At 37.3% G+C, this 12,968-nt stretch overlaps 1 protein-coding gene across 1 annotated transcript in view; it reads right to left on the bottom strand.

Moving 5' to 3' along the window:
- LOC143861804 (protein tesmin/TSO1-like CXC 5) overlaps window positions 1–8,608 on the bottom strand; it is a 36,062-nt gene extending 27,454 nt beyond the window's left edge. The window contains exons 1-3 of the mRNA XM_077372741.1: window positions 8,136–8,608; window positions 6,067–6,174; window positions 4,761–4,938 (exon numbers count right to left, since the gene is read on the bottom strand). Of these exons, the coding sequence (XP_077228856.1) occupies window positions 4,761–4,938; window positions 6,067–6,174; window positions 8,136–8,248 (399 nt within the window). The 5' untranslated portion in view covers window positions 8,249–8,608. The remainder of the gene's footprint in view (window positions 1–4,760; window positions 4,939–6,066; window positions 6,175–8,135) is intronic.
- Window positions 8,609–12,968: the final 4,360 nt, after the last annotated feature.

Raw genomic sequence — 12,968 nt, 5'->3', positions numbered from 1 at the left:
ACTCAACTTTGTCACCTGTGGAAGAGAAATAAGGGGCATCCACAAAGAAGGTGATGTCATTAGATACAAATCGATTTCATGAATCGGGACAAAAGCACATGTATCCTTGATGTAAACTTGAGTAGCACAAGAAGACACATTTAACTGAGGATCCAACTTGTTTCATGTTGGACTAAGGACATGCACAAGATAGACATATCCTAAGATCTTGGGTGGAAGAGAAAAAGGTGAACTGTTAGGTTTAAGAAATTAATATGGATAGTTTCCTTCCTCGATGAGAGTAGGCATCCAATTGATCATGTAGGAGGCATTTAAAACTGCTTCATCAAAATAGACTTTCAAAAACTACGTCCCAACAAGTAAGGATAAAATAACTTCTAGTAGGTGGCGATCTTTCGCTTAGCTAAACCATTTTGTTGTGGTTTGTAAGCACAAAAAAGTTGAGTATCTATACCATTTTCAAGGAAGTACTCCTCTTGTCTATGATACATGTAAGCATGTCCTTGATCTGAGCAAAAAATTCAAGCATCTGCGTCAAACTAGGTTTACACCATTTTGTGAAATAATTTGACAATGTGTTACTTCATCGCGACGCTTCATCATATGTACCCAAGTAGCTCTAGACAATCATCAATAAAAGATATAAAATAACGAAAACATAAGGCATAGCTCATTGGGGTCGGACCCACACACCAGAATGAATCAATTAAAAAGGTTGAGAACTTTTATTTAAATTAGGAGAATATGTAGTCCTACAATGTTTCAAGAATTGACAAACTGAACAATTAAACTTTGACTCAACTTTTGATGTAAATTTATTCAAAAACAACAATTTCAAATACGTCAGAGATATATGCCAAGACAACAATGCCATAGATACGCTTGACTGGACAAATCCACGGATGTTGAATGATGAGTCGTAGGACATGTAGTCTTTGTAACCAGCAAGGACAGCCTGTTATCCTCACGATCACCATCAATGACCTTCTTCGTTTCCAGATCTTGAAAGATACAATAAAAAGGAATGGTCATACTGCAATTTAATTGTTTTGGGAGACTACTAACAGATATCAGATTTGAAGGAAAAGTAGGAACACGAATAACAGATGGAAAAGATAACTTAGAAGACACTTGATAAGCTCTCTTTCCAACAGTTTTAGAAATGGATCCATCGGCAAGATTAAAATCACCAAACATGGGGGAAAAAGATAGAGAAGCATTATGCATGCCTGTCACAGAACTAGTGGCTCATGAATTAATGATCCAGGAGGATGAGGTCGTTGGATGTGTGGAATATGATTACCAGTCATTCGCAATTGTGCGTGGTGTATCCTTTGTAGATTGTGTGCTAAGAGAAATTTTGAGGATAGCAAGTTGTTAGCTAAGTTCCTTGATAGTCTGATCCCTCGGATCGATCATCAAGCTTCCTTTGGTTGTATGCTGACAACTAACATGCCTCCACTCAATGGTGGCAGTGTTGGCATGTGCTGATCTCATCTTTGGGTGAAGATGGGGTGTAAATCCCAGCACATATCGTGAGTGTATCACTTCTTTCCATAGTGCGTAGAGTCGTACACTCCACCTTATCTCTATAACCAAACAATAGCATGCCATGGATTGCCTTCTCCTATGGCTATGGTTGTCTCCACCACCTTTATTGGTCTTGGTTTCAAAAAGGGCCGAGCATTCCATGTTCGACACAGAATTGGCTCCCACAAGGATGTTTTTTCTGCTAGCCTCTGCTCAGATGTAATTATAGATGGCTTCCAGAGAAAGTAGGCTGTGCTAGCCTCTGCAGTTCAAATTATGGATGCAAACATGAAAGAAACTCAAAGATTCATCTTGTTCTGTATGTTTCCACATATCCTCAGGAGTGGGAGCAAGAAGTTGATAGTCATCAAGTTCCTTCGACTTTTACTGAAGAATTCCAAAATAATCCTCAATGGACATGGTTCCTTGCGGTATATTTGTGATCTCTGTATACAGATGATAAATCTGAGGTAGATCTTCACGCTGAGAATATGTCCGGGCAACTATATCCCATATGTCCTTCGTTTTTTTCAGAAATAGAAGGCTTCTACTGATAATTTTCTTAAAAAAAAAAAACCAAAAAAGAAGGCTTCTAATGATGGTCAGCTCCATCGAATGAAAGAGCTAGGCCATCACCGTAAGATTGTCACTCTCCCAATCATCATGGAATGAATAATCTTCGTAGGGTTCTTTAACCTTTCCAGTTATATAACCCAATTTTCTTCGGCTACAATAAACATTCTAAGCCAATTGGGACCATTCCATGTAGCTCTCTCTATTAAATCCAACTGAGGCAATCATTTGTCCTGCGTAATCATTATGAGTATTTCCCAAAAATTGGATTTATCTAACCTCAACCCCTTTACACGATCCCTTATCCATAATCATGACTATTTCTCATGGATGTGATTCCAGGTTATTTAACCTCAACCCCTTTACATGATCCCTCATCCATAGTTATTGCGCAAAGATATCAGAAATAAATATCAGGGATAATCAATCCTATATAAGCTAGAAGACACCTTTTACTATTAAAGGCAAACCCCACTTGATGTCCATCACTGCCATACCATTCAAGAGAGAGAAAAATTCCAAAAGATAGAGTTTCAAGGTTCGGATCTATATATGGATCAAAACATGCTCTGACACCATGTCATAATCTACCTCGTTAATGGGTTATTAAATAGTGGAAAGATTCAAGACAAGAAGGTGAGAAAATGAAGCAAGGTAAGAGAAGGATGAGAAAGTGAGAAAGAGGAGAAACAAAGGCGGGGAGAAAGTGTTCATGAGGTTGGAGAAACCACTCACAATCCTTTTGTTATTGATGTATGTGGGAAAATCCAAAGAGGGCCCACTAGTCACTTAAGTGACTTTAGTGAAAAAACATATATAATGAGGGAAATCCCCATACTAGCCCTGTACATATAACAGCCACTAAAACTCCCCATTAAAAATAACATGAAATAAGGTTGTACAATGGTAGGCCAAGGGCCCCACTAATCCCCCTACATTCACTAATTAATTAAAATGAACTCCCTCAATTGCATAGCTGATTCATTACTATGGTAAACAGCATGGAAAAAAGCGTCGACTTAATTTGTTGCACAATTTAAAGAAAAAACAAGACGGCAAGGCAAATTTCAATCCTCTCTAACCTCTCTTCCTCAACAGATAGTTGATGCAGCTCAAAATGAACTATTGAAAGTTGAAAGAATACAGAGGTAGAGACAAATCATCAACAAGTAATGCATTTAGTTATTGGTTATGAATTGGTTGGAAGTCAAAAGAACACCAGAAATAAGAAAGTTATTGTTGAGACATTACGTGAGTTATTGGTAAAACAATGTAAAGTTTTAGATGCCTTGTGATTCTTGTGGAAACAAAAAAGCTTTGGGGATTCATGCCATCGGACTCCCACTAGAAACCAATGCCATAACATAACCTAACTCAGGTAACCAGTCAAAAGGTCCAGCATAAGAGCATAAGATGAACAAGCAAACTAGGAAGGCCAACTAGAGACAAAAAAAGGACCATATTAAAGCCTAAATGAAACTTAAAGTTTATGACTGAGTAGACACCTTAGTGAGACCTCCAATCCCTCCTACACAAACAGGGTTCTATGGATTGCATGAAATACATAGGAAATCAAGGACTAAAGGCACATCACATTTCAGTTGGTGCAAAAAACGTTATGCATACAAATATTTCTAATAACATAACCTAACACTAAACATGTGGAGTTCGCAATCGTAAACAAAGAAAGAATGCATCATATAGTTTCATTCAATGCATTCAGTCTGAAAAAGGGTAATAGCAATCCAGACATTACCAGATTCTTCTCTAGTAAATACCATGTCACTACCTACATGATCACGCAGAGTTATACCAGAAAATTTCATATTTCAGCTCCTACCACATTTAGTCATAAATTTAGAATGGCATCGTGTCACCATGTATAGGGAAGGAAGTGGGCCACGTTCAGGCCAAACTTTCATCAAAAATGAACTGATGAAAGGTTGGCCTGGCCCGATTACAAGCTTTAGTGGCCGTTTGGATATCAGTATTTTAAAATCTTGGATTTCCTCAAAATCCTGGATGGGAAACGAGAGAAGAAGGAGACCGTCCGTCGTTTTCTAATTTCTCGCCCCTCTTTTCGTCGAGCGAGAGTATAGGAGATAGTCCTGTGTTTCCAGGTTTTAGAAATCTCAGGATGGAGGAGAGATTTCTAAAACCTGGATTTCTTACTTAAAATCCAGGATAATGGATTGTAAAATCCAGAATTTTACACCGCTTTCAAACTAAAACCTGGATTATAAAATCCACGTAACCAAAGTCCAAACAGCCCCTTAGGGTCTGGTGTAGACTTGTGTCGCCCCACAATACTTGCCCAAGTAAATCTGCGGGGTTGAAGAATTAGCATGGACCTATTATTAACAGCTTGAAAATAATAATAGAAAGTAGAAAGGGGACATTATAGGATGACAAGGAAAAGGGACAACAAACTCGTGCCAAAGTCTTAAATCAAGAATAAGCACAATGTTGGGGACTATCAATAGTAATATGACACCTAACTCAAAAGCCACAACTGGGTGTATTTAACAAACACTCCTATCGATTCAAAGCTTACAAACTGTGTAAGAAACCACTCTCATTACAGCATTAAAAACCTAGGAGATATTGTCAATTTTATAACAGGATGTTCCAAATCTCAAAAGAATCCAAATGCATACCCTACTATCCCGAGCTGCATGTGGACTGCCAGCTATCTTCGGCCTGAAGGCATTTGGATTGCGCTCTAGCGTGGCTTCAACAGCTCTGTGTCTGGCAGCTTCATTATCGACATTATTATAACAGTTCACACAATTGCATCCATCGCAGTAAACTCCAGATGCAAAGCACTCACAATACCTGACCACAAATTGATGGTATTAGCTTCAGCTATGTAACAAGAATGAAATATTCAGTGAGGGCCTCTCTGAAGAATAAGAAAAGAAGAGAGAAAAGAAAAAACAAGGGTGCTGCTATGGAGACCAAGAGTGGAACCTAACAAATCCCCACATGCCGCATGGCATGGGAGTGTAGTTTTGCCATTTTCATGGATAAAAAAAGCCAAAAATCAAGGGAAAGATTGCTAATGTGTTGAGAGGATATTTGTCCGGTTCCACTCTCGGTCCCAACTCGGTTACCATATTAGTATTCAAAAAACAATGTTTAGAAGAAAACAAAGCACTGCAGTCTGATCTGCAAGTATAGCAAGCTACTGCTTTGATCAAGAGATGACAACTCACACTCTGGGCATCAATTTTGATATCACCTAATAATACAAAAAAATCAGACATATTTACAGCACCCATACAATTAAATTCATTCATTCGATAAGCAGTCGTGGGTCCCATACATTCCTGATCCACGATGCAGAATGCATACAGCACTCCACCAAGAAGGGAGTCCATGCAGATAAATATAGCATTTAGAGAAGGAAAAGGTCAACAAAACAGCGAAAAGGGAATGCCCCTCTATTTAGGTTATTATGAAGCACGGTCATAAATATCTCCGATATTTTAGAAAAATATGGCAATATTTTGCAAGTTTTTGATAAACGACAAAATCACAAAAAATTCTCAAGATTGATGTGACAAGTTGCTTATTGACTCACAAGTCACAACAGCTTTTAATTGACTTGGTAAGGTCATTACCGAGTCAACTTGGGCAATCCCTATTTAAGCGAACACATAGCTATCTTAATTATGTAATGCCATGCATTATCTCAAGAAGAGAAACAAAATAGCAAACTGCAAGTTTTGAGCAGATCCCCACAATCCACAAGCCAACCAAAATGATTTACAATAAAAATACAAATACATTTGTCTAATAAACATACCAAACTGAAAGCATATGGCATATGATCATTCTTTGATGCCCTTGGAACTATGCAATAATAAAACTATACATAGAAATTTAAAAAGCAAATGCAATCCATGGGGGTTTTCCCAAAACGAATTTTAGAATAAACATCCAGAGCAGTGGCGCACTTACAACTTCAAGCATCGAGAGTTTTTGCAGTTGCATTGTTTTTGTTTTTTCGGAGTACCATCCTTTATGTCAAAGATAGGCCGTGGTTGTGATCTTGGAGACTCTGGCTTTCTGAAGAAAGACATTTGGTCGTTAAACTTTGACACCACAAAAAATCTAGATGGACAATATTGAGCTTGCCACCATGAGTAATATTTTTTCTGTGCACGATGATAGGCAACAATGCTTATCAAGATTAGAACACACCTAAACTTCACATGGAAAAATACAATAGCAAACGAATTAAAGAAATTGGTATCCACTGTATATCCTCTAAAGTCAAGCGGAAGACGCTTTATTCGAAAAGAAAAGGATTTACTGTAGAAAAACATTAATTTTTCTATCAAGACACTAATCTGAGGCAATTACCATATTTTTTCAGCAAATCCAACATTTTTTTCTTGAACCTTTAGGCAAACTGCTCAAATATATATAGTAAATGTGCATAGCATATTTAACTAAAACATTGTCCCCAAACTCATTGCTAGAACGACTCACCAAATCAGCTCTACTCTATCAACACGTGTGGGTAACTTGTTTTTTATAAAAGTAAGAAAAACTTGAAAAACAAAAGGAAAAAAATATTACTGCGTCATATGCCTTTCAAAATTGAAAGACTCATCAAACAGTCAGAAAGTTTCTAGTCTTGAAATCAAGCACAAGTTGAGTTTCCTGAATAATTTCATATGAACTGGTTGAAAGGTTTTCAATGAATTCTTAATGTCAGGCATCAGTAGAACATAAAACACCATGTGAAAGAAAAAACATATTGAAAAATACCAGTGATCATTGACTCATTGTACATGCACCAAATTTGAGGCCCGCACACTCTCTTGATCCAAAAAAACAAGGAAAAGAAAAAAGGAAAAGATTCAAATTTTAAAAATTTTAATAAAAATTTGATGCGAGAACAATACCATCAATTCACAGAAGAACCCATAGTCCATGCACTATTTATTGAACCATGGGAGAAAATTTAAATTTTAAAAGTTTAAATTCTTACTAAAACTCGGCCATCATCCGATCTCCCCCAATTTCTCCCATTTTCAAATTAAGAAAAAAAAGTAATTTCTAGCCAAATTTGAAATTTCCAGCCAATAATCTCTTTCTACTAAAATTAAAAATCACATCAAATGTAACCCAGTTTTAATTCAGTCCCACGCCCAACATCACTTTCTTAATGCAATAAGAATCTCACAATCCATAACAAAATAAAAGGAAAAGCCCAATCGATCTAGAAACACTGCAAAACCAAACAAGAAAAACAAAATAAAAAAATAAAAAGGAAAAATAAATAAAAAAGAAGAAAAAAACATCAAATTTGAAATTTCTAGCTTATAATCTCTCTCTACTGAAATTAAAAATCACATCACATGTAACCCAGTTACAACAAGAAACTCACAATCCATAACAAAATAAAAGAAAAGGAAAAGCCCATCGATCTACAAAAACTGCAAAACCAAACAAGATTAGATAAAAACCCCAATCCATAGAACCGAAAAAATAATAATAATAAAAATAAATAAAAAAAAAAAAAAAAAACATCAAATTTGAAATTTCCAGCTTATAATCTCTTTCTAATAAAATTAAAAATCACATCAAATGTAACCCAATTTTAATTCAGTCTTAATGCAACAACATTCGTAATCCATTAAAAAAAATACACTAAATCGATCTACAAACACTGCAAAACCAAACAAAATAGATAAAAAAAACCCCAATCCACAGAGTCGAAAAAAAATATAAATAATAAAAAAGAAGAACAAAAACATCAAATTTGAAATTTCAAGCTTATAATCTCTTTCTACTAAAATTAAAAACTCACATCAAATGTAACCCAGTTTTAATTCACTCTTAATGCAACAAGATTCAAAACAAAATAAAAAAATAAAACTCAATCGATCTACAAACACTACAAAAACAAACAAAATAGATAAAAACCCCCAATCCACAGCGCCAAAATAATCAAATCAAATAAATAAAAAGAAGAAACAAAACATCAAATAAAAAATAAAAATTCTACAAAAACTCACACGACTATTGGCAATGAAGGACGAAGAGGCGGCTCCGAAACAACAGCCGCCGTGAAATCCAGCTGGCGAGCGAGCTTCTTCGGCTGTAAATCTGATTGAAGCCCTAACTCCATAGAATTTAGCAGAATACCAAACAAAAAAAGGGAAGAAGAACAAAAACAAAAATAAATAAAGAAACGAATTTTCTATCACGAGATTTCACAATCCAAGCCCTAGCCAAAGCTCCATATGATCATCTTCTATGATGAAAAAATCAAGAACTGTTCGGATCGGAGGTCGGAAAATCGAAAAATTCAGGCTAATGTTTGCCGGAAAACTTGGCCGGAAAAACAAATCCGGTAGGGTTGATCCGTACGGAGAGAGAGGATTTTTTTATTTTATTTTTTTGCGGGGAAAGTGTTGAGGATTTTGAAGAAATTGAAAGGAAAAGGAGAAGGAAAGAAGAAGGGAACGAACCTTCTGTCTTTTCTCTCTCTCTCCCTCTTCAGTTTTGAAATTGAATTGTATTATTGGACGGTCAGATAGAAGTCTGTGATTAGATCGGACGGTAGAAAGAGTTTGAAATGATCGAAGGGATGAAATTCATAGGTGATGTGATTGAATGGATTTTTAACCGTCGATAAAAAAAAGAAGGGTTTTTGAAAGTAGAAGCGAGAGTTTTGTATTTTTGTGATTTGTTTATTAAAAATTTTGCCCGCTAAAAAGGTCTTATAAGGAAAGTGATATGTTCGTCCCCTTTTCTTCCCAGATCCACCTCATCTAGTGTATTATAGCAACTCTTTTTAGGCTCCAAGGGTGTGGACCTGGGAATGAAGGGGGGCAAGTATATCATTCTCTTTCTTCTATTTCATTACTTTTTTGACAAAGTGAGGGCAAGAGTCTTTGTTTTTTAAAAAGTACGTGTTGGAAGAATAGACGGTTGGGATTTTGCTGATTTTTTCACTCACAAAGGAATATTATTATCTTAAATGAGAATAATTAATTTTTGTAACTTACTAGAAGAGCCCTCCTTACTAGAATTGGATTTTGATGAGGGCACTCCTTCCTTTATTAAAAGAATGGTTGGCCCGCACCATAGGATGATCCAAACCGTCCATTAGATGGGCCACAGCGTGGCCCAAAAATCATTTCCATAGGTTGATCCTAACCCTCCGATCTCAACCCTCTAACATTCAGATCGGAGGGTTAGGATCAACCTATGGATATAATTTTTGGCCGTCCAGAGCCTAAGGCTGTGGCCGATCTAATGGACGGTTTGGATCATCCTATGGTGCAGGCCATACCGTACTATTAGTAAAGATAGGAGTGCCCTCATCAAAATACTGTATTGCTGATAACATTTCCCTCAGTAAATTGACAAAAAATGGAAATAGAATATAATGAAAAAGAGATTGAACTCTCTAATTAGTCTAAGCCAAAATGAACAAACAGGAGGAATTATCCGATATATTATTTTCTTGGGCTCCATTCGACATAAAACGGGCTTAAAACAAATTGAAAAACACTTCCAAAACAGAATTTGTATTGGAAAATTATCGACGAATTGGTTATTTCCGCATTCCATGTCTTCTTGCGGACGGGTTTCATCTTTATTTTCCAAACGAAATCTCGTTTCGTTCTGATAGCAGCCCTCAAACAAAATTTTACTCATTTTTCTACTTACAAATGGGCATAATTTTTAACATTGGGATTTGCTGAGGATTATTAATATCATAGGGGATTAATTAATTTTTGCGACTTACTAGAATCGGATTTTCCTGAATATATTTTGGGTTTGGGGGAAATAGGCAAAACATTCAATAAATTGACAAAAATAGAAACAGCAGACAGAAAAAGGGGAGAGGTATTTTCCTAGTTTAAATATCCAACATTAATAAGGAAATAGCTAATAAAATGTCAATTTTACCCTCCTTCCTAAAAGATGGTTATTGGGCCCACTCTTGCCTCATGTACAATTGTACATGGTGTCAGGATCAGACCAACAAATCTGAACAACAATAATAAGCCCAACCAAATGCCGTTGAGAACTCGTTGATCAAATAAATGTGAGTCGTCGATCCTTTATTTTACGCATAGGATTTCCATTTGAGATGGGAACAAGGCCATGTGGGTCAGTAGGCTTGATTTCACATAGATGCTTATGCAGGAGCATCCCCTGGTAAATTATATATCAGAAGCTCATTAGCATAGTTTTTCTCGGTAAATGATTGCCCCCCTCGCCCCTCACGGTTTCTGTGAGAATGGTTCACTGCTTGAGGATAAATTCACCCCCTTTAACATTTTTCTTTGGATTGGGGGGAAGGAATTTTATCCGTAGAGGGGGAAAATATCATTTCCCTTTTTCTTTTGTATCATTAGTGGTAAGCTCATTACTGGTGATCATTAAAAAAAAATTAAAAAAATTGCTCCATTCGAGTCCCCAATAGCCCTCTTTAGCGGAAAAAGTTAGCCCCCGTCGGGTAAGTTCTTTTTTTGTCCTTTCCTTTTCTCACATCTATTGCCAGCCTCAAGAGACTTGTTTACACCCATTTTGGGTTTAATCGGTCATGTATGACTGAATTAACAAGTGACCGTCCGTGTGGACCAAGTCAACGGAATTTCATGCCACGGTGGCACTTAATGGACGTAGAGGAGAACGTGTATGAACCAGAATGAAATCCCAAGTACGAATGGCAACCCAAGAAGTTCAAAAACTTTGCCAAAAATATTGCGGAATTAAAACTAAATGGCAAATTAAAAATTAAGCACACAAATGAAAACAAACAACAAATGCCCAAAAAGATAGAGAGAGACAGAAAGAGTGCACCCGAGATTTATAGTGGCTCAGTCATGACCAAAGACCTACTCTACCAAGACTTCTTGCTGATTTCACAACGGATTCTCATAACGGAGGGGAATCAACATGTAGACACTCAATTTTGTCAAGGTAGAACTAATGATAGGTTGTCACGAGGAAGAGTCTTATAATGAGTCCTAGAGCACCTGTCACCTATTGTCTTTCTCTCAATCTCTCTCTAGGTTATGAAACTAGAAAAATTTCTCAAAATGAACTTTACCCCAGAGGTGTGACAAAAGCCCGTCTTTACACGTCCTCCCGTCTTTTACGGCACAGCCAAAAAGCCCGTTTTCACATGGCATTTCAACTAAGAAGTTAACTTTGAGTCAAAAACATCCGTTTTTACCCACAAACATATCACGTTCCGAAAACCAGCGATATTAGACTGTTGGAATCTCCTCGCAACAAGGAATCCAACGGATCTGACCGCATGCGATTCGGAGTCCAATCAGAGGAGTTATGGTCTGCCGAAACCCCCCAAAAACATGTCAAAAGAGACAAAAAATCACCTTTTTCTAAAATGATGTCAAGTCAAATTTCACACTCTGCGAAATTGGAAAAGTCTAATTTCGCACTCTGGGAAGATTTGGCCCGAACCCCTATAAGTATGGGTAAGAGTAAAACCCTAATTTCTCACCTTTGCAAAATAATTGTAAGCTTCAAGAACCATTGAATACAGAGGACTACGTTAATGCAAGAATTCTAGGCTAATTAAAACATCCATTCAATCCTCTATTGTTGTTTGGGTTACCGACCAGTTAACTCATCTATTAATCTAGTTCAACATATCATTATAGGAGGCTATTTTTCAATAATAGAACCGTTGTTCTACTGAAATCTGGGCAAACCCGAAGCCCCTTCGTCAAAATAGCGTCGTTGTTCTGCTAAGTTTTAGAGAACGTGAGGCCTTATTGTCCAATAGCGCCGTTGTTCTGTAGAAATCTCGGCAAACCCGAAGCCCCCCTCATCCAAATAGTATCGTTGTTCTGCCGAATTTTTGGAGAATCTAAGGCTCTATTGTCCAACTAGCGTCGTTACGCCGCCAGTTTCTAAGCAAGCATCGTCGCTCCTCTAGTAAATTTACATTTATTTTCTTGCTTTCTCCACTTCTATTATAAAACTCGGTGCAGGGTAATTATGGGATTTAGGGCCCCTTTTGCCCTAGGTCATGTAACATAAACCTCTCTCCTCTCTTAAAATAGGGCTACGTTCCCTCTGCTTATCCCACGACCCTGTCTCCAGTCCTACCATAGACAAAGAGACAGAGACGAGAGCCCTGGTGCTTCACGGTGTTGGACAAACGGAGGGAATCATAAACCCAGAGTTTTTTTTTTCCTTCAGTACTGTCTTTTACGTTAGATTTAGTTAACCTGATTGTGGTCAACTGTGAGATCTTTCGGGACTCATATTATAGCATACAACTTCAATCAGGATAATAATCGCTTATTTTCTTTCTTTTGTAAATTCATTTAATTTACATTCTAGAATTAAGCCTAATCTAAATAAATGATAAAAAGATAAGTTATCCTGATTAAATTCTTCAAAAATTGCCAAATCAAGTCAAGAGATCGGTTTTATCCCGGCAAGAGGGGTGCCTAACACCTTCCCAGAATGTAACCATAACCCTTGCCTAGATATCTGTAAGGACTATGCCTTAACAAACAGAGCAAAATTACAAGTTCTAGACCCAGAGCAAAAGAACCCCTTTGGTTACTACTCCTTCAATGAAATTGGGATCTTTATCCACGTCTCATCAGAAGAGCAGGCACAGGTCCTAGGGCCTAACCTAGGTGGCAACTCTGAGTTTCTCATTCTTGTGAAATCCGGACCTTGATCCTGAGTTCACAAGAAACGCAGATCAACAAACACTCCCAGAAAACCCGACATGGTGATCCCCCGCCGCCTCGAGTGCACGTGAAAAAACCGGCTCCCTCACAACCAAATTACAAAGAAGGTGGGCTCGTCTCACAAGACTCGCCAACCCAGAGAAAGCTCCA

This window comes from Tasmannia lanceolata, unplaced genomic scaffold (assembly GCF_043159265.1).
Source record: "Tasmannia lanceolata isolate RefF3 unplaced genomic scaffold, GAP_Taslan_0.1 ptg000003l, whole genome shotgun sequence".
Lineage (NCBI taxonomy): Eukaryota > Viridiplantae > Streptophyta > Magnoliopsida > Canellales > Winteraceae > Tasmannia > Tasmannia lanceolata.
The sequence above is the reverse complement of the archived record's forward strand: the minus strand, read 5'-3'. Positions and strand labels throughout refer to the sequence as shown.